The 27,777-nt window shown below is 45.2% G+C and overlaps 1 protein-coding gene across 1 annotated transcript; it reads left to right on the forward strand.

Annotated features, from left to right (window-relative positions):
• The first annotated feature begins 1,379 nt into the window (after window positions 1–1,379).
• Window positions 1,380–27,757, forward strand: LOC8037329. The gene is made up of 8 exons (XM_040207886.3): window positions 1,380–1,434; window positions 2,686–2,868; window positions 4,604–4,692; window positions 10,603–10,669; window positions 18,318–18,476; window positions 22,782–22,881; window positions 25,549–25,601; window positions 27,663–27,757. The coding sequence occupies exons 2-8, from the start codon at window positions 2,697–2,699 to the stop codon at window positions 27,728–27,730; spliced, it is 708 nt and encodes a 235-aa protein (XP_040063820.3). The 5' UTR covers window positions 1,380–1,434; window positions 2,686–2,696; the 3' UTR covers window positions 27,731–27,757.
• Window positions 27,758–27,777: the final 20 nt, after the last annotated feature.

Consider the following 27,777-nt stretch of genomic DNA (forward strand, 5'->3'; position numbering starts at 1 on the left):
GTCCTATGGAAACGCGCCCGCATGTTAGCGGTATCTCGTAAACAACATTAGATGTGCAGGCCGTAAAGTGTGTAACATGCTTCTTCGAGCACTCGACACTCCTCTCCTCTGTCATCATAGAACAAACTTTTGCCAGCTTGCACGGCTCAGAAAAAATAACATTAACTTCGTATTTTAGAGCTACCTTCTTCAGATTGTGTGACACACTATGCAAATAAGGAATCACTTGGATCTTCGATTTCTGAACTTTGTCTTGTTGAGCATCATCTGTACTGGCGTGACGCTTGATTCTTTGAAAGATGCTTTCACACACATTGGAAATCAAGCAGGCATTGAAACCTGGATTGTTTAAGCGCTCTATCTGATGGTTCAAACTGGTCGCTACTTCGTGATGGAAACGTTTTGACAAGGCAGCCTGAAGGCAGAAACAGGCTATGCCTTTTTCTATCAACTTTGAGTGAGCACTGTCAAAAGAGGAAAGTCTTTTTCTCGAACGCTGTTTGTACCACCAACACACGTGACTCTCACAAAATGCAAGTTGCAGATCTAAAAACTGGATGCCCTGGTCCTTCGTAGGCTCCCAGGTGAACTTCTGTCAGACAAGACGGCAAACAAATTGACAATCTTCGTAACTAAGTCGACGTAGCTAATCTACGGATAGTCGTCCCGGAGATTAGCTCTTGGAAGAGCTAATCTACGGGATTAGCATCTTACAAGTGTAGTGTGGTAAAAAACCGGCTCCAAGTTAGCGCCTGTCTGGGTCGTGTGTGTTTCTTCTCCGTCCTTGTCTTGTTTCGCGCTTTTAACCTTTTAAATGTAATGTTTGTTTTATTTTTCGAATAGAGAAAACTGTTCTCTCCTTTACATCCGGCACAGGAAAGTATGGTTTGTCACAAAATTAAAAAGTCACTCAGATCTGTGCAAGAGGTCAGACTATGACCGTTCGTGCAAGAACGCCTGTGTTTATATTACATATATACATTTAAAGAGTCGTTATTAGCACCAGTGTTAAAATACGAGTCACCCAGGTAAACTGTCTAATGGGTCACAATGTCCATTGGGACTAAATGTCGATCGAGTCAAAATGTCCATCCAGGTCAAAACGTTCATCAAGGCGGAATGTTAATAGAGACAAAATGTCCAACATTAGACATTTTGACTCAATAAACATTTCGTCTCGATGGACATTTTAACCAAGAATCATTTTTCGGAACCTAATAATAACGGCACTCCCGCGGCATGTGTTCCTAAACGCAGCCACTGTGCACCCGGAGTTGATGGTGGTCAACGCGGGCTCCGAAACCGACGGCGAGCTGTCGCTGCTGGTGCCGGTGGCCAGCTCTCTCAGCCTTGCCCTGGCCGCCGCGGCCATGGTGCTCGCCTACCTGTGCTGCAGGCGCCGGACCTTGGGAGACGGCTTCCCCAAGGAACACGGTCAGCGGGAGGCTCCCCAATTTTCGCGAGTCCAGAGCTCAATTCACTCGTTTCTCGCACTCTCGGAGGCATCTAGGATTGCGCAGTGCATAGTAACTATATGACTTTTCGAATAAAAAAAAAAGTTGCATATGAGCTAAATTCTAACTGTAACGATATTGATAGGCATAGCCCAGATTACACACCGTATCAGCTTAGCTTGGCAAAGAGTGAATGCGAAGCTCTTTGAGCCATTTTGAAACGCCGAGCGAGGCACGTAAGTCTTCTATACGAGGCGGTTCCTGCGGTATGCTACGTGTGTCGACACCCTGACTGAGTTAGGGGGCCATAGCTTTCGCTCCTCGCCTTTGTATCTTGCGCTCTCACTGCCAATACATCATACAAAAGACAGTCTGCAGACACCGTCTAAGGAACGTTTCCTCCTTTATTATTTTTATTATTACAGAGTCGTCGGAACTATTGGGGAAATAGGGGGGCGACGGTCGTGGCGGTGGGAGCCAAGAGCGACTTTCCGCCCCCTTCCCCCGTATTATTTACTTTTTTTTTAATATCTGGGGAGGCGATCGTTTCCCCAGGTATGACGAACTTTCCACATTCGTCATAAAAACACTGCTTTCATATATATTTGATGCGAGCATATATATAAAGCAAAGAAGCTTCGAAAATGGTTGAGGCGTCTCCGAAGGTAATTCAGCCCTTATGTCCCCGCTGCGGACACCGCGTCTTCTATATGATGTATGAACAGAGTGATTGCGGCTTTAAAGGGGCACTCAACTACTCTCTATGATAGCCCCTTAATGATCAAAACTCACTCTATGGGCTCTAAGCACCCTACGAAACCAAACATTACATAGTTACGCTTGGCCGATTTCTCTATTAAAACTGGTATTAATAGATCGATTAGCTCGGAACTACTGAAGACATCAGAGGGCGCTGTCAAACAACGATGGGTAGGGCTCTTCCCTTCCTCGTCCAGTGGTGTCATATGGTGTCGATCTTTTGATACCAGTGTTAATAAAAAAATCGGTCACGCATAAGTTTTTTTTTTTTTTTTTTTTTCAAGGATGCTTAAAGCTTAGTTTGAGTTATGACCATAAATAGACTACCGGTTTTATGTTCTTTAACCTCCCCCTTTCTCTCGCTCTCTCTTTCTTTCACATACATGCGTGCCACACGCACGCACAAACGCACTAAAATGTTCCCAACTTGGTTTTATACACGATGAAATGCCCTCTCCGGGGGCCGTTGCAGAGTCCGTGGGCATGCGGTGCGCCAGCGCTGACCAGCTGGCCGAGTCGGCGCTCGTCAAGCGGGCCAGCCTGGACAACGTGCTGTCCACGCTCCAGTCGTCGCGCCCGGGCTCCTACCTGGCGTCGCCCTCCAGGAGAGCTGTCGCCCCCGTCGCCACGCCAACGCAGGGCCGACAGAGCATCAGTGAGAGCCTCTTTTTCCCTTCCCCCGATAGAGTGAGAACGTCTCGGCGCTCCGGTCGGCGATGTGCGACTCGCTAGGAAGGTGGCACCCTTCATGTGGGCGACTACAGCGAAACGTCTTCACGAGCATAACCTACTTTCGAAGCTCCTTGATTTGCCCACCAGGGACTGTGAACTTTTGGTGCGGCAACAAATAGACAGTTCTACCCGCATTCGCTGGTGTCATGCTTTGCTTGCTGGTATCCGCAACTAATCTTTCATTGTGCGGGACTCTAACTGCGAGTTTAAACGCAGCGTTTCTTTTTTTTTTTTTTGTCTTCTTTCTGAACGCCGTGGAATGTTGCGCGTGTATTATATTTTTTGTAAAGTGGGCTAATTTAGTGGTCTAGAATGAGGCCTAAAAAGTTTATAATTTAGGCCATAACTTTTAGGTTACTGATAAAAAAATTAGTCGCTCAAAAGTAATCAATAAATTAATAATAGCGAACGTTATTCACTTTCTCCAATACACCCTTTGGCAGAGAACAATGGGACATTAACTATTCTGCGCGATATTAGTACTTTTTGCAGGAACGATCTGGCCGACGCTCCGAAAAACACCCTATATAATCTTATCTTGTATTATGCCATGCGACGTGCAAAATTCGAATTTATAAGCGACAAATGTTGCAACAAGGTAAAAAAAGAAATGAGAATAAAGAGAAAACGTAGCTTTTAGTGACCATAGACGCTTTGCAGTAGCTGTGCATGGGCGCCGCCATAACCGACCTTCTGTTTTGTTTCATCTTATTCCGTTTACTTCACTTCGTCATTACCGTTGCAGGCCAGGTCATTGCCATTTTAGATATTATTGCGTCCTTCTCCCCAGCATTGGCCCCCGTGGAGGCTCGTCATCACCTGTTTCAGTTGCTGGGTATCTCGGTAAGGCAAGAGAAGGTCGGCAATGGCGGTTGTAATCTGGCGCGTGTGTAAAGCGTCTATAGTCGGTCATCGGTTAAGAGTAAAGGGGAACCTCCTTTTTTCCGCTTTAGCAAAGCGGAAAGTTTGCTCTGCTAAATTGAAAAGAAGTGGGAGGAACTTCCACTTTACTCTTAACGTGTCACCAATTGTAGTAAAACTAAACTAAACGTAGGATTTAGTGATAAGTAAAACTGTCAGAAATTCGAAGTGGATTCCCTATTAAGCAGTGGCGGTGCTTCTTTAAAGGGATACTGGACCGAAATTTGGATTTCGCAAAATACGGCCGCAGAAGCGTTGAACGGGATGCTACGAACTCCAAAAACTCACTCATACATTGATATCTCAGACGGATGGCCGTAATTTTCGGAAAAGAAGGGCGCGATCAAGCGAGTGCTCTGACGACACGATCCTCCCGGAAAATTTCTCGCTTCTCTCCTCCTCGCTTCAGTTCACCAGCTCGACCAACTCTGGACGGGACGAAGCGAGGAGGACGGGAACATAATAATCGTGAAGTGACTTGTCTCGCCGGCCTCGTCGGCCGTTTTCAATCGCGCATTTCTTTTCAAAAATATGGCCATCTGTTAGAGATATCGTTGTATCACAGGTGTATTGGGGGTTTTGCAGTGTCTTGTTTATCGCTCCAGCCCTGTTTTGTGAGTTAGAAATTTCGCTTCAGTATCCCTTTTCAGTGTGTTTTCAAAGATTAGCCTCGAAAGTAGCATATACTTTAGACACAACACACCATTTATTACACATGTTCCGGTTTGCAATCGCAGGTTCCATAGACGACATATCAACCTACACGCCGTTTCCAGACAATCATAGCAAGTCGAACAATGGCAGAATAGTGCTCAAAAAACCACAGGTGAGTGATTGGTTTACAATGGCGTGTTTTAACTAGAAAAAAGCACTGACACGTCAAAATCTTTTTTTTTTTTTTTTTTAATTATCCGAAACGATTGAACGATGCCTGGAAATCACCCTAAAAATTGGAAACTTGGGAATTCAGTAATTGTGAGGTAACAAAAAATTCCAAATGGCGAATTTGAAATTCTCGTGCGATTCGCGCCTATGCCGTGACGTCAAATACTGAACCGGGATGCAAGTTGAGTTTTTCGCGTCCCCGCTGCCTCCGCTCTGAACCGCCGTTGCCGCCGCGCGCCGCGACCCGCGACCCGAAGTGTCGTGTTCGCCGGGAACAACCGGTTTCCTCGGGTTGCGTGCCCTTTCGACTTTGAACTTCTTTTAGGGCGCTTTCAGCGATCTCAAATTCTTTGAAACAATGTGAGGTCGAAGAGAACACGCAGTGGACTTTTGTGAGCAACGCGAGGGGCCACGTCTCGCCGGTTCTGCGTTGAAGGCTCCCCCGGCGGAGTCGCAAACGAAACTACGATCCACAGACACCAAACCCAGTTCTTTTGACCGTTTGACGGTTTCCTCTTCGAAGTCTGAGAGGTCGTTGGGCACCTAAAAAACACCACTTCCTAGATTCCCCGACTCACCGATCATCCTCTGCTACATGCGTCGAGCGCCGCCATGCTTTCCGAGGGAGGATAAAAATCCAGGAGGCGACATCACACCGGACTATGATTTTCGGTATTTCAGAAAGAAGGGCCGTAGTGCGTTCCAATTGCTTTAAAAAACATCTTTTACGAATGCCGTTATGAAATGTTAATGATATGTCGCTTACAAAGCTTCTATATTTTATGATATTTGACGTCACAGATCAAAAGAAGCGAGGAGCCTAGGGAGCGAGAGAGAAAAACGCCAAAAATAAAAAGGCGCGTGGGGAAAAAAAACTTTTTTTTTTTTTGCCTTGCGAGAATTTTTTGTTTGTCTATGACTACAATTTGCATCGTTTTAGACAATAAAAAAAATACGACCTTTGGGGTGTCAGTGTCCCTACAACAAAACGATAGTTTGACAACTATACGTTTCCGATACGTGTTTCAGGGAAACCGCACATTTTTTTATGGCCACCACTTTTTTTTTCTAAAACTGGATTCACTGAAAAGCACTCATTGCGTGTACCTCAAAATTAATACAGCATAAAAATATTCAGTTGAATGAATGAATCGTCAAGTTAAGCAGATGCGGTTTGCCTTAACCTCAGTTAAGTGTGGCGGAGATCAGACTTATACCCCTGTTACACGGGCACACTTAACCGCGGTTAACTCAGCTTTAACTGCGGCTACGTGGCAGCACAGATGCCGCACTATACCCTCGGACAGCTATTTCAAAAGAAGTGAAGAGGGCGCGTGCACTGCTTTGATGCGTGCTCAAGATGCTCAAGCGCACGTTCGCCCATAGCTCTGACTGCATCGCCGCAGAATGTTGTCGGCAAGTATTGTGCGCTAATTGTGGTTTAGCGTAACTGCAGTTAAGTGCGCCCGTGTAACAAGGGTATTAACTGCGGTTAAGAATGCCCGTATAACTGGGGTAGAGTTGGCAGTACCTGCTAACCATCCTTAAGCCTAACTTCATTTTAGGATGCCCATCGGACACCTTTACCGCAGCGAAGTCTGACCTCAGTCACTCTTAACAGCGGCTAAAGGTGACCGTGTAAGTAGAGGTATTAGCGTCCGATCCGCTATACCCGCGTGAATGAATGAAGTTTTGCCCGCGTCCGTCGGTGCCATTGCGTGTTTGCGGGTATCCGCCAATTTTTCCCTGGATGTGCGAGGTCCCATTAACGAATAATGCGCTCGCACGTTTCATGGTGCACGATATGCCGCAATAAACCATTTTTTAAAAGACCGGGGCAACGCTTGTCCGCCATTGCTTGCTCCCATGCTCTGATCACGCGATGGACACGAGCGCTGCGTCAGTGTTCGGCGAAGACTCGGATCCCATCACGTGCTTTGCGAGCGAGCAGTGGTGACCGCCAATACAACTGGCCCTTCCCTTCCGCCCCAGTCTCCAGTTACAATGCCTACACACACACACGTACTGCTTGATTGTCTTTTGAAAACGGTTTATTGGGAGAAATTAGAAGTAGCATTCGGAGATCACTTAACGATTTTAACATTCGGATCAATTTGTTTCGGGTTAATGTCTACGCCGAGTATTAGCACTCGAAGGTACAAAATGAATTCTTAATCTCAAATAAATCATTCGGTGACTGTCCTTCGGCGCTTCAAGAGTGCATCGGAAGCGATTCCAGTGCCGCCTTATATCGGAATCGTTTTGTATTAAAAAAACACTGAGCTACCCCCCCCCCCCCCTCCCCCCTCCCCCCAAAGAAAAGAATTAAGAAGAAATAAAGAAATATTAGTTTAATATTTTTTGTCGCAAGACTCACTTCACCAATTCCGAGGCATGTGTACAAATCAGCGTTAACGACTCAAAATAGAAACATGTTATGGCATCGCACCTAAATCAGAACAAAACTCACAACGATATAACAATTTCTTTTGGCGTGTGTGTGTGTGTGTGTGGGGAGGGGGGCGTATTTTTTAAAGCAAGCTGCCTCCACGGTGTCGTGACACTGCGACGACGCGATAGCCGTGTAGTTTTCATGCTTGAGCGGCGAGCTGGCAGAATTTCATTAGTTTATGCAAATTTTAGAAAAATAACAAAAACAAAATAAAATCAAGAAGAGCATTCTTATCGTTTTGATAAAGCACCCATCCGTTGTTTATTTAAACTTTTTTTTTTCTTTGCTCTTTCATCCGTTTTGTCACCGGACGTAAACAGATGCTGACACACGCTTGTAAACAACCCTGACAATTATCACCGTTATCCAACACTATACGGCGCCACTTTATGCTCAATGCAAGCATTACATGGTCGCGCTATAGGCGTTTTGCCGACCATTACAAGGTCGGCCACAAGCTTATAGCCGTACAATAGCCGTTCGGTTCAGGCTGCTCCTTCCGAGCTAAGCTAATACGGAAACAGGGTTCGCTTGTAATGCGTGGCGCATGATACATCGCGGAAGTTTCCTGTGAACAGAAATGATTGTCGCTTTCGATCAGCAACTCGAAACAACATCAGCAAGCAAAGCGTTTAGGCATGCAGTTTTTTAGTGAAGAAAAGCGCAATTGTTTTCGCCTTGAGATTGTCGCTCAAATACTTCTGCCGGAAATTATTCCGCTAGATTTAGCGGGGAAATTTTTCCGCTAGATTTAGCGGGGAAATTATTCCGCTAGATTTAGCGGGAAAGTGTTTCCGCTAGATTTAGCGGGGAAATTTTTCCGCTAGATTTAGCCGGGAAATTTTTCCGCTAGATTTAGCGGGGAAAATATTCCGCTAGATTTAGCGGGGAAATTTTTCCGCTAGATTTAGCGGGGAAATTTTTCCGCTAGATTTAGCGGGGAGATTTTTCCGCTAGATTTAGCGGGCAAAATATTCCGCTAGATTTAGCGGGGGAATTTTTTCGCTAGATTTAGCGGGGAGATTTTTCCGCTAGATTTAGCGGGGAAATTATTCCGCTAGATTTAGCGGGAAAGTGTTTCCGCTAGATTTAGCGGGGAAATTTTTCCGCTAGATTTAGCCGGGAAATTTTTCCGCTAGATTTAGCGGGGAAAATATTCCGCTAGATTTAGCGGGGAAATTTTTCCGCTAGATTTAGCGGGGAAATTTTTCCGCTAGATTTAGCGGGGAGATTTTTCCGCTAGATTTAGCGGGGAAATTTTTCGCTAGATTTAGCGGGGAAAATATTCCGCTAGATTTAGCGGGGAAAATATTCCGCTAGATTTAGCGGGGAAATTTTTCCGCTAGATTTAGCGGGGAGATTTTTCCGCTAGATTTAGCGGGCAAAATATTCCGCTAGATTTAGCGGGGGAATTTTTTCGCTAGATTTAGCGGGGAAAATATTCCGCTAGATTTAGCGGGGAAATTTTTCCGCTAGATTTAGCGGGGAAATTTACCCATAATGCACCGCGCGGTTACGCCGACGGCGACGGCGACGCCGACGCCGCTCAAGCCGGAAACGGGCGCCTAAGAGCTGCGCTCTAAAATAAATAAATGAGCGCACTTTATGCCATTCCCAGGTAGGCCCATAGCTGTTTGGCACAGGGACTGAACAGAAGCCGAAAACTGATCAAGAGCCGAATTTTTTCTGTAACACGGTATTAGATCGGGCGATAAACTGAAAACGGAACCAAAACCGGAAAATAACCGCGGTAACCGTAACCTCATCACTAGAGAGTTTTAGTAGACCGTTTCGATGACTCAGATAACGACAACCGATTCTCCGCCACCGCCGCCACTGCCGCCTTTGCGCGCGCGTTGTATTGTTATCGAGTATCGTTATCGAGTATCGTTATCGGAGGTATCGGACCAATCTACTAAAAGTCTCTAGTAACAGAAAGTTTTCGTAGACCGTTTTTCCCCGTTCGATGGCTACTGCGCATGAGCGCCGCTAGCTTTGTCTGCGAAGCTCCGGATCTCGTAGGTGTGTTCTGGAGAGCGTTACGGGACGGCCGAAAAGTTTTACGAATTTGTATTTGTATTTCTTTTATTACTTACGTTCCCTCAGGGTCAAAAGACATTAAAGAGTGGAGTGGTGAGCACATAAAAAAACAAAACTGAAAAAAAAAAAAAAAAACAATTATGGTACATCAGAAAACAACATAAAGACCAGGCATTTTTGAACGCAACTGGGTCAGGTAAGGTTGCCATATGGTGAGGAAGGTGGTTCCATTCCACAGAAGTGCGAGGGATGAACGAATAGAACGCTGCATTCGTGTTAAAGGCAGGACGCCACCTTATGTTGATCTAATCGACGGGAAATATATGACGGCGCTCTAAGTAGGTTTTCACGCGAGGCAGAATGATAGTAAATTTTATGAAAGAGACAAGCTGGAAAGTTGTCTGCGTAAAGCAAGATTAGGCAAAGATAATGATAGAAGTGATAGAAGTGCACTAGAATAGTGAAAAGAGAATAAAACGTGCAGATTCGTTTTGAACCGATTCTAATAATTGAATGAGGTGAATGAAGTGGTCTAAGGATTGCATCATGAAGGGCTTATGCATCAAGCTTTGTTTAGCAACTGCTAGTGTTGGTAACTTGTCCGTTGACACTATAATAATTTGTTCCAATTTAAGAGGAGTGACAGCATCAATCGATCAAATAAATCCCGCGTGCACGCATCTCTAAACATGTATTTGGCGTTCGCTCTTCACTCCAAACGCCAAACACATGGCGTTTGGAGACGTGGGTGCTTTTGTGCACCGCTCTTTGCTCTTTCACATAATCTTTTCTTCGGCAATCGCTAATAATAAATGCAATACTATAAATAGCTTCAAGTAAACTTCCATTCGACTACGTGAAGCAAACGTCGCTTTATTATGCCAGATAAGCAAACGCCTTATGGTTTAACTCAATCCCTAAAGACTCCCAAAAAATCTTAAGAACATGGTTTAAATTAAGACGACATCGATAACTATCGGCCAATCATTTTGAGAGAGCGGAGCTCGTCTACATGTGAATTATCACTGAATTGCGGATTTAAAATAGAAAAGCTTACTTTCAGCCCACTTACGAATTGCGTCTTTTTTTCAATGCAGTTTCCAGGTGCGCTAAATATCGAGTCCATCATCGCGCGAAATCGCCGTAGATCAAATTCAATTCTGCCTCAAAAACTACCAGTCGTGCAGTCAAAAATGAGCCTGAAGTGTACGATGGGGACAAGTGAACGTAAAATAATGCCCGTGGGTGAAAATAACACGAGACAAACAAACTCTTTATTGAGATTGTCGCTTTGTCACGCTTATTATTTCGCACCGGAGTAAAGCCTGAATCATTTCCTTTTACTCCAACGTCCCGCAGGATCAGCCAATTCCCAACACAAGGGTCAAGAGGCCAACATCCATACAAAAGCTGATGGGTGCCGAGGGTGAGTGCAGCACCTACGCACGAGGCGGCTGTTATTGAGGAACAGTCGTGGACAATGTAAGCTGAAACGACCGAGCGATGACGGAAATATACCGGTGACGCTGCCTCGACAAGAGAGGTTGATCTACGGAAAAGGATGCGGTGGCCACTGCTGACACAGCCTTCTCTCTATTATAACTAGGGCTCATTGTTTTCGGGTTTATTTTTTTCCCAAAAAGTCGGTGTTTTTCGGTGTCTATTTTCAGGTTTGGAAAAATATTGGACTTCATCGGGGTGCACATATGTCAAGAAAAAAAACAAAAAAAAAAAACAGGGCACGGTCGTGGGGAATCGCCCACCTTAATGAAACATGCGCCTGAACCAAATTCTTAGAAATCGTTCAAAACCCATACAAAAAAAGGAATCGTAAAAAAAAAGGCTGTAGCCCATTTCCTCCCCCCTTTTTAAACAAAAATAATAATAATAAAAATAAATAATGCCTTTATGCGGGCACTTTAATGCCGCCTGTATCTCTTCTGCTGTCAACACAATAATAATCCCTGGAGAAGGGGAACAAGGTCGGTCGCGCACCAGTCACCTAGCTGTATTTGGAGTTTTGTGTTTGTCTCTTGTCCCCCTTGTTCTTCTTCTCCAGGAATTATTATCGTCATATTCTTGTCCAGTTAGCTTGCACCTCTGCGTTAATTGCATTATCATCACACCCTTAAAATGCAGGCCGTTCACCCTTGTTGGTGGTAGACTGGCAGTGTTGTACACGTTCCCCCCAAAAAAGGACCGAAAGCTCGTTCCTCGTTCCTTCTGATTTCTGGAAGGCGTTCCCGTTACAAGTTACATTTGTGAAAAAGGAACTCGTTCCCATTACAGTTTAAAAAATATAACGTATCGTTACATATATGTTACATTTGTATTTTTGATAATTATATCTATGTTTAGTTAAATCAAGCAGTCTTTTTTTATCTATCCCATTAGTAGTCAACATACAAGTTTGTATGTCGTCATGGAAGGGCAACAGGAGAAGAAAACAAGCGGAGGCAGGGTTTCATTTGTTAATATATTCAAGTTAAAAATCTCAGCTTTTAACCATATTCATGTTTGTAGTGGACGATTCAGAGGAGCCGAATGCACTTTTACCCAACATTGTACGAGCGTTTTACAACAACCTCACATGTTGCAATGGAATAAAGTCCCTTGTTCGAACTTAACAACCGTTGCTTCTCGATGTTGCTGTCCGCAAGACGAGCAAGTGGACTGGAGGAGACTGGAGGGCTTTTGGAAGGTCAGACTTAAAAACTACAAATACTTCTTTATAACGTTGGCTTCGTTGTTCATTTTGAAGGTGGGGGAAAAGAGAAGAAATAAAGGTTATTTTTTGTGTATCTTTTAAGTGACCAATGTTCGCGATACAAGGGTGCGTTCGATGTTTGGCAATCTGTGATCTTGTTGTAACTCTAGGTCTCGTTATGGAAGTTCACAAGTGGCTGTAGTCGGCCTTAGATTTCTGGGTGTATGAGGATTCGTGGAACCAAAGAAAGCAGCTGAGTTTGAAACGACCCTCTTTCCTTGTCGTCTCCTATGACTAAAAGCCTTGCTTTTTGTACCGCAGTTTCGGGCACTCAAAAAACAATCCATGTCCACCAGCTCTCCTGCACCCGAAACTGTTAGCAAGCGAAAACCACACAAAATAATCCGTAAGACTAGTAGCCAAAAACGTAACGAGATCCTGCACTTCGTAAAGATATTGTTTTTATGCTTTCAAATTTTCCCTGTTGGAAATAGGATAACAATTACCCCACTGCACGAAAAAAAAGGAACGCCGTTACTCTTTCCGTTCCAGTAAAAATGTAACGCGTTCCCGTTCCAGTTCCAGCCAGGCAAAATGGAACGGCGGCGTTCCTTCGTTCCTCCTGAAAGGAACACCGTTCCGTACAACACTGTAGACTGCTGGCAGTTGATAAAACCCGTTTGCGCTACTGACGTCTAACTCCTGGTTAGCTTAATTGGTTGAGCGCTCCACTGGAAATGGAGAGGTCCCTGATTTAATACCAGGACCAGGCGAATTTTTTCGGTCGCACATCAGTCCCCTAGCTGTGTTTGGAGATTTGTGTTTGTCATTTGTTCCCCTTGTTCGCTTTCTCCAGGGATTATTATCGTCACTCTTGTCGCTCGCTTGCACCTTTCATTAATTGCATCATCAACAAAATATTACTATGCGCCGAGAATGCGAGGGAGAGGAGAAGAGAGCGCGCAGGGACGTCAGAACGCCTAGCTCTGATTGGAATGATTAGTGGGTAGAATTTAGAATCACCGTATATTGCCAGGGTTTTGCATTCGATAGCATCCGCTGTTACAGTTCAATTTCGGCTTTGATGGGCCATTTTGGCGCCGAAAGGTATCCAGTAGAAGGGCTGCCAAACCCCGTCTCCCATGCGGACGCACCTCAATTCTTCACCAAAGTTAGGAGGCGCTCAGGTCGGGACGCGCTACTTGAAGTCACCGGTGAGATATGTATAATTGTACAGAAAAAAGAGAACATTTTGCCGCCAAATTTTGTAAAATAGAAATTTATGATAACATCGCGCTCCTGTCATTCTGTACTAATCTCCAATAATATGTCCTACAAAAAGAGCTTTTTGCGTTTGTTTTTACGTAGAAACATGCTTTCTAAAGCTAATGGTGACCACGGTAAAGAAATAAGGTTGAGTCGCAACTTTGGCGCCTCGAGCCTGAAGGTTTCGGTACTCTGGGAACATTCAGTGACTCTACGTAGACCTAAAGTCACTGAATCCAATGACTCTAGGTAGACCTAAAGTCTACCTATAGAGTCCACTGCACTCGTCCGGCGTTCGGCTCTTGCACTCGAAGGCGCTCGACGAGTGCAATGGAGACAAGGCAACTAGCTTTAGGTCTACCCACGATTCACTCCAACCAGAACTCGGCGTTCCGACATCCCCACGCGCACTCGTCGCCTCCTCTCCCTCACTTTCTCGGCGCATAAAATGTTATCCCTGTTTTTATTCTGTTTTTTTTCTTTGTTTCTACAAGGACAGTTCTAATTCGGTTTTATTTCGGCGTTCTGAGCTTCAATAACACCGGCGCGCGGGTTGATTCTTGGGGTTTATGGGCACAATATACCCGACATCACAAAACCCTTATAACTAGAAGCGCGTGTCCGGCAGCAGCAGCTCACATGTGAAGCAGAGGCGCGCAGTTTTCAAGCACGATCCTGCTGAGTCAGGTATTATGCCAGTGCAATATCCTGACGCATGCTATGTCTCGTTCATGGTTCAACTATGCTCGCTTCGAGACTGTGCAACCGGCCAGTGAATTAGCACCCCCCCCCCCTCCCCCCATTCCATTCCAATTCCATTCCGGGAAATTGGAGTTTCCGACAATTCATTCCTTTCAAATCCTCGGAATGGAGACACTGAGCCCAGTCCCACTCCTGGAATGACCGAACTCTTTCACCCCATTCCTCTAATTAATAATAGTGAAGAAATGGTCATTGACAGACACATTGCGTTACTGAAAAAAGCAGCATAAAACTGTTGACGTCATCAAACGCGGAGACGACTGCAAAAATATAAATAAATCTTGCTCAAAGCAACGCCGAAGGCTGGTTGCAGAAAGCGCTTTGTGGCGCTTGGTTTCACTGAAGACATCGATCGCGCGATCAAGAGCAAAAGGCTAGCCAGTCGCAACAGACGCCAAAAATTAAAGCCACCCATTTTCTTCGCAAACGGACAGTATGCACTCCAGAGATACATGGTTAGCGTGTTGTTCGTTTGATAAGACCTTAAAAATGTCTAGTTCGTGCGTGGCGCAAGAAGCAGCTATCTTAATCACTGCTTCGAACACTTGCGCGGGTCCATATCAGATGAGCGAATGACGTTTTAGCGAACAGAGCCATCTGAGCGAATCGAAGTTTTGACGAATAACAGGAGCGCGTGTTAACCCACCACCCCGCGCTGCGCTCACGCCGCTTCGCGACGACAGTCTGCGGCGGCTCATTACAAAAATGTTAACCCACTTGGCCCACTCGTAAAAGCCGCTTCGCGGCGGCTGATTATTCGCTAAACTGTCTTTCGATGAAAAGTCGGCGTTCGCTAAAAAAGTCGTTCGACCAACTGAGTGCCACCGCGGCAACAGAAAACCGCTGACAAATAGTTGTCGGTATACGGCGCTAGCACACTGTAGCACCATATTATGGAACCGGCCTTAAAACGTAAACTTTCATTCGCTCTGCGATTCTTGCGATTTCACATATTATTTCTTTATTTGTGTTTTACGCAAACACCAGAGGATAGGCGGGTTAAAGCAGGGAGTCGAACCGGTCATCATTCCGGTTCGGTTCGGGTTCACTAGATTTCCATTTTGTTCAGGTTCGGTTCTCGTTCAGCGGTGCTTTTGAAATAACGGTTCGGTTACCAGTTTACCAAACGTGTTCAAACCGGTTCTTAAAGAAAAAAAAAAAAAAGTCCGCAGCTCCGAGTCGTTAAGAGTAAAAGGTGAGTTCAACACAGCGTCATATGGTCAAATATATGTCATCAGAAGCCGTGCTGCGAAACAAGGGCAGCAAAACAAAACATATATATATATATTTAACAGGGCAATAAAGAACGTTCAAAACAACATCCAGATCGAAACGGCAAACTACCCACACCGCACGCCCGAACAACTGAGTTAGGAAAAACGAACCGAAAATCGGAGAGAAATCGGAGGCTGCGAAAATCGTAGCTTGCGATTTTCGGAAGACGAGCTACATGAGGTGGAATGCGCGGCGCGGAGATCGCAATGCACTGCGGTTTTCGTGCTCCAACATCAGGAGGCTGTGCGGTAGTCTGGCGAACTGGCGTCCCATATTTCGCGCCTCTTAAAAACTTAAGCTATTAAAAACTCGTTGAATGCCACGCGAGTCTTTGTACCACCACACTTTGATAGAGACAGAAGGGGTTTTCTACGAAGGTTGAGATTAGAACGCAGGGATGGCATTCGATCTTGCCTGCGCTGCTTCCGAAGCTGCGTGAGCCGCCATGTTGCGAGCCGATTGTATCTTTTCGTTCCGTCCTGTTCCGGGCTTTCGCTCACCTCACCGAGCTCCTCCACCCCGAATTCAGAGGTGCCGTGCGAAAATATCTGGCGTTGCAGCTAGATCTTTCGAACCGCTCCCGATTTTCGGAAAAGGGGAGGGGCAAGGGAGGAGCCTAGCTGCCGTGCGATTTTCGTGTGCGGTTTTCGCACAAAATTCGGCTTTTTTTCGCAAATGTGTTCCCGGCTTTAAAGGCCGACGTACACTTCGCTGTTTCCACTTTTCCCCGCCTCCTCCCTTCCTATAGCGTCTCCACTTATTACCTTGCCCCAACATGGCTCTCCTCGCAGTTTAGGAGAGGGGAGAGCTAAGAGAATTATCTTCCCTGCAGAAAACCGAGGTTATACGTCGGCCTTGAAGAGGAAAAAGACAGCGACGGAAGACGATTAAAACAAAAAAATGACACAAAAGACAACGGGCGACTTGCTGTTTCTAGAAAACGCACACACACATAAACACACACAAATTCTTCATGCACTCTGGGCGACCGGCGTCCCGGCAACCGGCGCCGCAGTGTCGCGCTCGTCGCGGCTTCGCCTCTTGGCGCCTCCAGATTTCGCCACCGTGGAACAAACGCGCCGACAGCCTTCAACATTTTGTTCTAGAGCGCAGCTCTAAGGCGCCCGTTTCCAGTTTGAGCGACGTCGGCGTAAGCGTAACCGCGCGTTGCGCCGATACCTCAAGCGAGGAGGAGGAGAAAGAGGAAAAGAGGGAAGGAGGAGCAGAGGAGGAGGAGGAGAGGATAAAAAGGGGAGGATGAAAGGATACGGAGGAGGAGCATACCCTCCACCTCCTCAAAAGCAGCTCTCTAATTTCGCGTTACGGAGATTTGTAAACGTCTTTCTTTTTTTTTTAATTTAATGCTTATGCTCGCTTTCTCCTTCCCTGAGGAACTATTGCCTAGCAGCAAGGAAAGAAAACACACACACGCACAAAGAATAGCTCTTTAGCCCCTCGACGTAGTCGTTTCACCTCACGATGTGTACCGCGATGAACGCTACAAGCTACGCGAGCCAATGCAGAGTGCGTAGCTTGTCTCAGGACTTCGCGCTCCCCGCGAAGTCCTGAGACGTGTCCACCTAACTCGGAGGACGCGTGACACCCCCCATGCTGTGCATTGACTCCGGTGGCTCGTAGCATTTGTTGTGGTCCATCATAACGTGAAACAAAGTATTGAAGTGTATACGCCTCCACGCCGACGCCAAATTTATGCTGCACATAGACGTGAAATATACTTATTTGTTTCATTATTACGGAGGTCTCGATGTAGCCACTGCCGTTTGTGCAGTCAAAACTGAGCTACTCGAATCACCGTCGTATACTCTTATATTTGCTTCGCGCCACAACCTGCAAGGCGCTGCTCACATTTTATCACGTCGAATCGTTTCCAATTAACCGGTAACCGTCACATGAGATTACGGAGATTACGGTTTTGTTTCCGTTTCGGGAACAATATCGAAGGTTTGATTTGGGTTACAGTTTTGTTCCGGTTCAGTTAAAAATAACAATCTTGCTCCGTTTTAATGCGAAATCATTAACTGTCCCATGGAGCGAACCGACGTAGCCGCGCCAAACCACACCTTCCCCTGTCTTAGTGGAGCGAAGCCTGTCGTCTGTAGCAGAAATCTGGATAGGCTCCCATTGGCTGGCGCGCGTCATCAAGGAACGAGGCTCTCATTGGCTCTCGCGTGACGTAGTTAAAAAAAAGAACGAAATCAGAGAAGCTTTATGGTGGCGTAGCGCACCCAGCGGTCCAGCCGCCGGTAACAGGTGCGGCGGCGCGGGCCTGGCCGCGCAGCCCGCTCAGTGAAACTCCGGAGGAGGCTGTACGGCCGAGCTCAGCGCGGAGCGGCCACTTCACGAGAGCGCGCGCTCGGCTGTCGGCCGCTACCTCAGCAGTTGTGAAACGTGGCCGTCCACGCCACTACGCCGCAGACGAACTAAGAGAGCGGAAAAACCACATTCGTGCTTTCGCATTCACAACTCATCACAAGTGCTTAGAGGTCCTTGGACTTTTTTCGGTTCGGGCTCGGTTCGACATAGCTGAAATTCGCATATTATTACAGCCGCTTTATTGCGTCTCGTGGAGCCAGGAACGACATTCTGTCCGTCTACAACTATTCAGTATTGGTTGTTTCACGAGAGTGAGACAATCAAGCCGACAGCCACCTCCAGTGTAATGATGCTGTTTCAAGAGCCACTTACCATACGCTAGCGAATTGAGCCATCAGCCTGTAGGACCTAGATTAAGATCGACACAGCTCGCATAAGAACCGGGTCCATTCCATTCCCACTTCATTCCGGGCAAAAGGCATCTAATCCCATACCCATTCCATTCCACTCAGCGCTGCTGTGACTGTCATTCTATTCCCGTTCCCACTCAATTCCGGGGTCGCGAAAGTGAGGAATGATTCCGGAATCCTTCCAACTCCGGAGTGGAAACTCCGCAACACCTCAACCGGCATCTTTCGGTCGCCGCTCGGTCGCTTCAGCTTACTTTGTTTACCATGGTACGCTTTATTGACGCACTGCCCCTTTCTGAGAGCAGAGCTTCCTGTTCCAGGAGACATGCAACGGAAGGAGAAAGCGGCTGACGCCCACACCCCAGGAGCACAGAGCAACCACTACGACAACCCGCGAGCAACGAAGGCCAGCTGCCTCAAGAGCTGGCAACACACCGCTGACAAGCCGAGTCGGCCCTTTGTGATACCCCAGGAGACGAGTGAGCCTGCATTACGACACGCGGGGCAACCTAAAAGAGCAAACAAAACTACTCCGTGTAAAAAAAAGAAAAAGGGGGGGAAGTTCCGAAAATCAACTAATTGTTTGTTTGTTTTGAGGGGGGGGGGGGGGGGTACGAATCTTGTTAATTTTTTTTCGGGATAAAAGGCAGATGAACTCTAAAAAAATGTTTCTATATATATATATATATATATATACAGGGTGTTTCAGAAAACGCAGGCCAAATCGTTCCTGCGAAAACTACTCATCGCAACGAAAAAAGGCTTGTGGCGTTGTGGTCCTGGGCCAGGGGCCCATTTAAGAAAATTATTAATGTCCGGAATAATTAACTTGTTAATTATTTTTGCCTAATTAACTTTTTTTAATATTGTGTTTAAGGGCATGGTTTAAATTAGAAAATTGCTCAGCATCATCGAAAACCACTAAACCAACAAATTGCAGAATGATAGAAGGCACGCGAAGCATTTTACGGCTTTCTGAAAAACAGCATCAATTCGACGGGTGTTTAAGTTTCGGTTTGTTATCGGAGCGCATCTCCGCCCCGACGGCACCGCGCCCCGCGAATAGATAGTGCAACCAACCTCTACTGCGCTGTCATCGCGCGACGCAGTAGAGTCTGGTTGCATTATCTCTCCACGGGGCCCAAAGCTGCCGGGGCCGAGATGCGCTCCGATAACAAACCGAAACTTAAAAACCCGTCGAATTAGTGCGGTTTTTCAGAAAGCCGTAAAATGCTTCGCGTGCCTTCTATCCTTCTGCAATTTGTTGGTTTAGTGGTTTTCGATGATGCTGAGCAATTTTCTAATTTAAACCATGCCCTTAGACACAATATTAAAAAAGTTAATTAGGCAAAAATAATTAACAAGTTAATTATCCCGGACATTAATCATTTTCTTAAATGGGCTCCTGGCCCAGGACCACAACGCCACAAGCCTTTTTTCGTTGCGATGAGTAGTTTTCGCAGGAACGATTTGGCCTGCGTTTTCTGAAACACCCTGTATATATGAGCTCGTATAACGAAAGTTGAGGAGTTCCAAGAAAGGCCTTTACTGCACCAACGTTTCAAGCGGGGACCGCTTTTCTTCAGGGTGGGATGGTGACACCATCCCACCTTGAAGAAAAGCGGTCCCTGCTTGAAAGGCTTTCCTGGAACTCCTCAACTTTCGTTTTACGTCCAACCGGCCCGTTGAACCTTCTCACCGTGTATATATATATATATATACATATATATGTGTTTTCTTTAACTCCCACAGAACATGGCGTGGTTGACTCTCTTTCTATGTGCGACCGTATAACCCCGATTTGGAGTGAAACTACAGTGGATGGTGAAACTGCTTCCTCAAACGATACGGTGTTAATAAATTAAATCGCCCAAGCACAAAGAAAATGCTGGGAACAATGGCGTACTAGTGCTGCACACGCTTGCCTCGCCTGCAAGGAAGATTCGAAATACCGAAATACCAAAATACAGCACTGACGAACTCCCTTGTAAAATAACACATTTTCAGACTTTTTTTTTTTTTAACGATTATTGGGAGTTTTAGTATTTCGTTCTGATAGCTCCGATAATGATACCCGGCATTTCGGCTGTGCTTGTAGCAGGTTTTTGTAGCATACAAAATGTTGCTTTTGAGCAGATGCCAACACAAGTTTGCACGTCACTTGAAAATTAAACATTGATCGCATCGCAAAAACATGTAATCTTTTATAATGATTGAGGGTTAATTTTTCATATTAAGGCATTTTACTTATCACTTTTTTTTTTAATACGGTTGTCGGGTATTGATATCGGAGGTGTCGGAACGATCTACTAAAACTCCCTGTCGTAGGCGCCGAAACGTGTAGTACGACTAACTACACTCCCACAGTTCTCTTCGCTGTTTGTTAAATATTTAACGTCGAATAGCGGCTTTCAGCGTCCCTGCCCCACGCGCGCTCGTGCAGTGCAAGCACTGTTCAGAGCCCCATGCTCGCGCTCGTAGCTTCGCCCTCGCTTGCACAGTTTGTGTTGCCGAATCATGGAAAATTTCTCATGAACATAGCTCCGAGACAAAGGCAACTAAAGTTGAAAGCATGTGAACAAAAAAATATACCTGCAAAAAGAATTATATATATAATTTTTTACATACGCCTAAATTAAGTTTACGTTTGTCCCTCGGACAACCTAGGTTATCTGCGCAAGATTGGAAACTTCCCATGATTCGACAACAGCGCAAAGTGAAACAGAGCATAGAAGAAGAGGAGGGCAGATAGAGCGAGCGCGAGCTAGGGTGAGCTATGGTGAACGGGTCAGACGGAGAAAACTTCTTTTCGTTGAAAAACGTTTTCGTGACGTTTTTGTTGAAGCCGATCGTCCTTTATTTTGCTAAACAACCTAAGCGTCAGCAAGAAAGTTGTCGAAATAAAGGAGCACTTTGCAGGCGCAACAAAGCTTGGGCAATTTAGCAGAATGTCTTTTAGAGGGGCCCTGCAATCCTATTGCTACTATGGCGCAGTATGGCCATAGTAGCTTTGCGCCATAAAGCCCGTAATTAACAACCTATTTAAGCGTCTACCTTTTTTTTGCGGTTTCCACGTCTCATGTGGATCGGGCAACCCAGCGGGCACGTAAAGACCTCCTACGGGGGCGCCCCGTGGTGTTGAACGCGCGCGGCATGTGACGAAATCGTGACGTTTTTGGTCCCGGTCAGCCGAGGAGAGAGAGCTGCCCTGTTCCCGGGCAGCTCTCTCTCCTCGGCGTCACCTCCTTTCCCCGTCTTCCCTCCCTCCCGACATTCCTCAGTCACCGCGGTCCGTGGGCGCGGGAAAAAGGGGTACAGAGGACCAAGGACGTCATGAAGAAGGTTATTTTTTGCTTGTTTTTGTAATTTTAATATGCAAATAAAATAAAAAAGAAACAGTAAAAAAGTCGTTGCAGGGCCCCTTAAAATTGATTCCACTTGTCGGGAGTGAATTAAATTGCACAGCAGACTTATTTACGAAACTGACATCGTGAAATGCAATCAATTGGCTGGGATTTGCAGTGCTTGAACAGACCCTTTCCGAAATTCAGTCTGGCCACTTTGATCACTATCATCATTTGTGAAACGGCATCTGTGCCATACCAATGGCGGCCTTCTAGTGACTGATAAACAAGGAGGTTAGAAGTACTAGGAGTGGGCATGTTGCAATATTGGTGAAGCCTAGTCATAAGAAGTTTAAACGATTTTGTCCCCAGCGTGACCGCAGATCTGTCTGGTGATTGGTGCGCGTGACATGTCACGTGCGAGATGGATGGTTGATTGTAGGAGGATTCCTGCAGGCTTGCGCGCGCTCCGTCCGATAGGTTTTATCAGATCGAAAACTAGACTGTGGTGTATTCTAGTACCCCATAGCAAGACGACGGCTAGCTACGGTCACGTGATGTGGTCGCGTTGGCATGGTAAGTGAGGAGAGTAAGGAGGAAAATGAGAAAGAGGCGAGGCGTCAAGGGAGCATGGCTTGTGGAGGCTACGCGGCCGACGTCATGCCCTCTCCTACCCTTCTATCCTCCTTGCTGATAAAGGAAGACGTTGAAGATGACCCTAAGCCGATCTTGCGAGGTTTGTACGCTCGGGGGGTCAGTACGACGCGACGTAGGAATGGAACACAAGAGCTACGTATGCGTTTATTTCTAATGACTCAGATTCATTCAATCTAGCTGTGAACGGCACACGATCGACTTTAAAGCACTTTCGCGTATAGAATTTTCTCGAGCTTTGTTCTGAATAGGTTCTTGGTCACCATCTAACTGAAAGTGATCGAGAAAGAACTCACACTGAAGATTCCTCGCGTGTCGTTGACTTGCGAAAGTGACGGTGCTGATACAAATTCATTTCCGCCATTGATATGGCAAAACCTAAACTGCTTTACAAACCACCAGATGGCACTGAATTTCGGAAAGGGTTCTGCGTTTTAGAAGGCGAAGCGTAGAACAGCTATATTTTGCTAATTTCCAATTCACTTTGACTAGTACATAAAGATGCTAAAAAACAAGCGCCCATTAAGATCAATCATGTCGAGTTTGTAATAATGTCTGGTGCCATTTATATCTGTGTCCATCATTTGACAGACGGCAACGTAAAACTCTGTCACCGAGGAATCAAGTTTTATGTGGAATGGCTTATCCTACATTCTCGTTTCCAAAATCGGTAACTCAAAACAAACCCCCGCCACCCCCCCCCCCCCCCCCCCAAAAAAAAAAAGAAGTTACAGTAATTTTGCGTAAATTAGTCAAGCTAGCGTGTGTTTGCCTCCTGCTTTGCAGAGTCCACCTTGGAAATTGAACCAGAAGGAGAAGATTCCCCGCGATGGTCCCGAGCAAGGAGGAGCGATGGCAATTTTATAAACTCCAGTTCCGCCATGATGTGAGTTGGCAGAGGTGTAGATTAGTTTAGAGATGTGCTGCTTTGGTTTCATACCCTAACGAGCTTTTAAACACACAATATTTATAGCGCCACGCTTTAGCGCTTTCGTGTCCGTAACCTCCATGGTGACGTCACACTGATGACGCCACAGAGTCCAGATGACATCATCAGCGTGATGGTTGTCACGTGACACCTTGTCGTCACATGAAACTGTGATGTCACTCCCCGCGAATCTGGTTTCTGTGCACGTGCAGTGTCCATACCTGGCGTGGGAACGCGGGCTTGTTTGGAAACAGGGCGTTGATATACAGGGGGTTTCGTTTTATGCCCAACACATTTGTTTTAAGGAAAGCCGTCAACCCTACACTAATGCAGTTTGTGCAGGTGAGTCATATGGCCAGGGGGGATAATAGAGAGATTTAGTCGCCACGATAAGTCGAATAATCATCTATAATTTAATTAATTTTTTAATGTGTGAAAATAGACATCGTTAAAATATAAACACGCTGAGCATCATCGACAACCCCTAAATCAGTTTTTTGAAATACTTTGGGCGCATGGGAAGCGCAGTAGTTCGCTAAAGTTACCACTCGTGCAACAGGCACAAAGCTGCAGTGTGAAAAAAAAAAAAAAAAAAAGCGCGGATTATTCGAGACGGTAAAACTGCGCGGGCACGTTATCGCACTGGTAGCCTTGCTTTTTCCTGTACGAGTGGTACCCTTAGCGCTCCGCCGTGCTTCCCACGTGCTACAAGTCTTTCTAATATTGACTGACGTAGTGGTCTTACGGAAGTCTGAACCAATAAAAACCTTTGAACCTTTTCAATGATGCTCAGCGAATTTCGAATTAGATTCATGTTTATTTTCAATATTTAAAACATTTAATCTATTGTGGCTAATTAGCAAATTGGTCGTTACGATTACCTTTCTATACTATGTCCCTCTGGTCGTATAACTCGTCTGCCTAAACCGCATTAGTGTAGATTTCACGGATTAAAACGAAAGAAACACACAAGAGGACGAAACAGACGACACAGCTTTCGACGCGAGGTGTCATCTACGAGAGAGGCGACACGGACCAGACCACGCCGAGGACCAGACTCCCGACCGCCCGCTGTGTTCGCCCCCGCAACGGTCTCCCTGTGTTTCTTACACCTCCCCTCATCCCCCTCCCCCTTTCCCCATCGCCTCCCCAAGTCGAGCTCTGAGCGGCGAGCCGCCCCAGTAAATCTGTAGTTGCAAGTCGAAAGCTGTGTCGTCTGTTTCGTCCTCTTGTGTGTTTCTTTCGTTTTAATTCAATGTAGATTACCAACACGCTCAAGTCTATAATTAGATTTCACGGCTTTGCTTCTTTTTCTTTTTATCTCAAACATTTGCAAAGCTTTAAAAAAAAACAAAAAAAAACACCCTGTATAAGTGCCACGCATTTACAGCGTCTTTGTAAATATACCAAAGAGACAAGCAATCTTTTTACATAGAATCTGTCTTAGGGCTGGTTTCCATGAGACGAGTGTAATATTACGAAAGAGCGTCACAAAAACCGTCACAGGGCATCGAAATTTGACGGGGGATGTTTCACCCGAGATATTTAACAAACTTCCGAGTTCAGAAAAGCTCATAAATGAACACCCAGCGTAGCTCGAAACGAGCTGCTCTTTCCGTGCCAAGGGGAAAAGTAATGTCTGAAAGATGGACACATTTTTTGTTGTTTTTACTAGTCAGCATACGATTAATTATCATAGATCAAAATGTAGCTAATAAATTGCTCTTTAGGAAAAAAATAAAAGGTTTGTGCTAGTGCCTGAAGAAAGTTTGCCAAATTTAAACGCTGAACTTGGAATTTGTGCAAAAATGAGGACAAGTTTAAACATTTGCAGCTATATTAAATCATAATACGATTTTTAAAGATGCACAATATACGGAAGTGTGCCCCATACACACCACTATTACTTCTGTGAGTTAGAAAGCTACAGCTAAAACTGTCCTTTTTTTTTTGTCTGTCGGTAGGTGTGCTTTTGTGGCGTCATGCCATTCAAAGACGGCCCTCCAGCACTTGTTTTTGCGCAAAACCTTGGTTTGTCATAGCACTGCTCGAACTTTTCCTCTGCTGGTGTTTTTACGGTTTGTGGCACACAAAAATTGTGTACCCCAGCTCAGGACAGCCTAGAAAGCTAGAATGATGCTCTCTGACAAGCACTTGTCGCTATTCCGCACCTCGGAGATGAAACGTCGCTGTAGCTCAAATCAAAGATCGAGCATCATCCGCGGTCCTCACTGCTGTTGCCATCCAAAACACAAGCAGCGAAAGCAGTTAAATCGCGCGATTGAGGCTATTTTTGTAGCAATCCCCAATATCAGCAGAACATAATTTTTGACAAGTGTCACGGTCGCGCAGAAATAAATTTCTGATAGCTCACCAGGGGCCCTAACCTGGACACTTGGTGAAAAAGTCGGTGAGAAATCCGGCTTGTGAGAAAGCGCAAAAAGAAGTTGGAATCGAAGTTGTAGTTCTTCGGCTATCCACGAGATGGCACAACGTGTCCTGCGCGCCAAATTGGAATTTTGGCAGCGCGTGAAATAAAAATGGTGGAATCCATTGGTCACGGGTGATTGATGGCCAATGGGCGCGGTGCGGAGAATTGAGATATATTTAAATTTTTCCTTCCAGAGAGAAGACATACTTCTTCAGTGGAGAAGAAATGCACAGTGAAGATGTTGAAGGTAAGTTGTACAAATGACCTGGAAAACATCAGCAAATCTATTTATTGATGTTTACTAAAAGCGGAAGGAAACTAGGCTTGGAAGCATTTGGAACGACGACTAAGAGAGGGCGCTGCGAGTTTCTGTTGACGCACATGAAAAATCCACAGAACCCTAGCTATAAACAGCTTCGCTTTAAAAGGCATTTTTAGGTGATGCATTTATCATACTCAAGTTTTGTCAGTGTAGGGTTATGGGAAGTAATGCAAGAAAATAAAAACTTTTTTTTCTATGAGCGGGATGCAAACAAGCAAACTGTCGGGTTGACACCGCTACTCACATATGGCACCATATGGTACAAAAATGAGCTTCTTAGAAATTAACAGCCTACAACAGATCCAGCAGATCGGAGCATGGGGGGTAGCAGCGTCAACCCGACGGTTTGCTTGCTTTCCTCCTGCGCATTGGAAAAAACAAGTTTTTATTTTCTTGCATTTCTTCTTTTAACTCTACTCATGAAATTCGAGTTATGATCACCACCTAAAAACACCTCTGTGAAAAGTTCTATGGCACTCTGTTCACTGGCTTATTTATATACAAAAAAAGTTAAGCTTGAATAGTGTTTCAGAACACCCTGCAGGTCACCGTAGCTCAACAGAGTTAGAGGAAACTCCTCCCCTCCCTTTCCTCTTTAGCAGAGCGAACACTGGAGCAGCGTTCGCTCTGCTGAAGTGCAAAGGGGTGAGATTATTTCGAGATAACCCACCTAAAAGCGAGAAAAAAAATCGGGTGAAAAATGAGGACTGGGCCAACTTTCAATGTGCACTCAAGAAAAATTTTCAAAATTATATTTTTTTTGTGTTCTGTGATTTGCCAAAATTATTTTACATTGAGGGCCAATGGATCATAGACAACTGTCCTTCCCCCTCAGCTGCTTATCTTCCATTGTAGCTAACTGACCCCATTTCTGCAGAGGCCACTATTGGCCAGGGCACTGCAATTAGTAAAAATCAATAGCAAATTTCGCAAATTTTTTACAACTAGCAAAAAATAAGTCCCGCAAACAATTTCGGTAAAATGTAAACACATTGGAATCTATATTGAGATCCGACCATGTTGCAAAAATTAAAACCCGTGAATTATTCCAGAACTTCAGCTTTTACCTAAATCGCAAAATATTCAGCCTGCGAAAAGTAAGTCGTTTACAGTATCTTCCCGTGCTTAAAAAAAAATAAAAAAATAAAATCATGTCAAATTAGGCCTGGGTTGTCTTTCGGGGACGGAGCATCTTCGGGATATTATGGTAGGCTCCATCTCATAAGTTCTGTGCAGCACAATTCAATACATGGACACAAAGGCATAGCTGTGCAAAATGCCAGTGGTGCAAAGCACATGCATAAAGAATACACATTTTAAAGCCACGCATTTGTGCCAATGCCTCCCTCACTGCTGTGCAGCATATTGAGACAGAGTTTAGAACAGTGATACTTTATCAAATTTCTTGCACTGCCCTTTCCGAAGTTGTTCACTTTACTGAAATTTGCTGTGGATTATTAGAAAAAGCACAAATTACATCATGAGTAAAATGAGAATTTTGGCTTACAAGTTAGGGGCTTCATCTCTTTTTGGGTACATCATCTTATAACATTATTAAATGATGTCACAAAGCGGTCCGCTTGCAACCAGGCAGTTGTGTGCACTAACCGGACATTTGAGAAAATGTTGACAGCATAACTCAAGCTTTCCTTTTGACATTGTCAAGCTTGCAGTTCTGAGCTGCAGTAAGTCCCATTAATTGTCAAGCCAGGTCTGAGCATTTCCTGGATGTCAACTGACGAGTAGGGTGAATCAGCCCAACGAGACTGACAGGTCTGTGAAACCCAGTAACTTAAAAATTTATAATTTTACAGCTGATAGCCAGCTTTAAAAATAAATTTGAATTCCCTAAAAAAAAAGCTATAAAAAAGTTGCACAGAGGGCAACTGATTTTCACAAGTGTCTACTCTTACAATGTTACAGTACACTGGTGAAGTGCATATACTTTCCAAGATAAAGTATTTTAAATGCTTTGTTCTCTTTCAGCATTCTGTGTGGCACTCTCACCAAGGATGGACATGGAGTACTCTTCAGAGCAAATAAAGTTTTCTTAGAAACACAAGAACATAACACCACTCACGCCCACTCACGTCAGGACGAT

The sequence above is a fragment of the Ixodes scapularis genome, unplaced genomic scaffold (genome assembly GCF_016920785.2).
Source record: "Ixodes scapularis isolate PalLabHiFi unplaced genomic scaffold, ASM1692078v2 PGA_scaffold0__279_contigs__length_252992795, whole genome shotgun sequence".
NCBI classification, from domain to species: domain Eukaryota; kingdom Metazoa; phylum Arthropoda; class Arachnida; order Ixodida; family Ixodidae; genus Ixodes; species Ixodes scapularis.

Bases quoted from the DNA above. Each gene is read 5' to 3' on its own strand.
- LOC8037329 (XM_040207886.3), top strand. From the start codon at position 2,697: ATGCGGTGCGCCAGCGCTGACCAGCTGGCCGAGTCGGCGCTCGTCAAG. The intron at 2,869-4,603 runs GTGAGAGCCTCT...TTGCAATCGCAG, and splicing joins GCAGGGCCGACAGAGCATCA to GTTCCATAGACGACATATCA. The intron at 25,602-27,662 runs GTAAGTTGTACA...GTTCTCTTTCAG, and splicing joins GCACAGTGAAGATGTTGAAG to CATTCTGTGTGGCACTCTCA.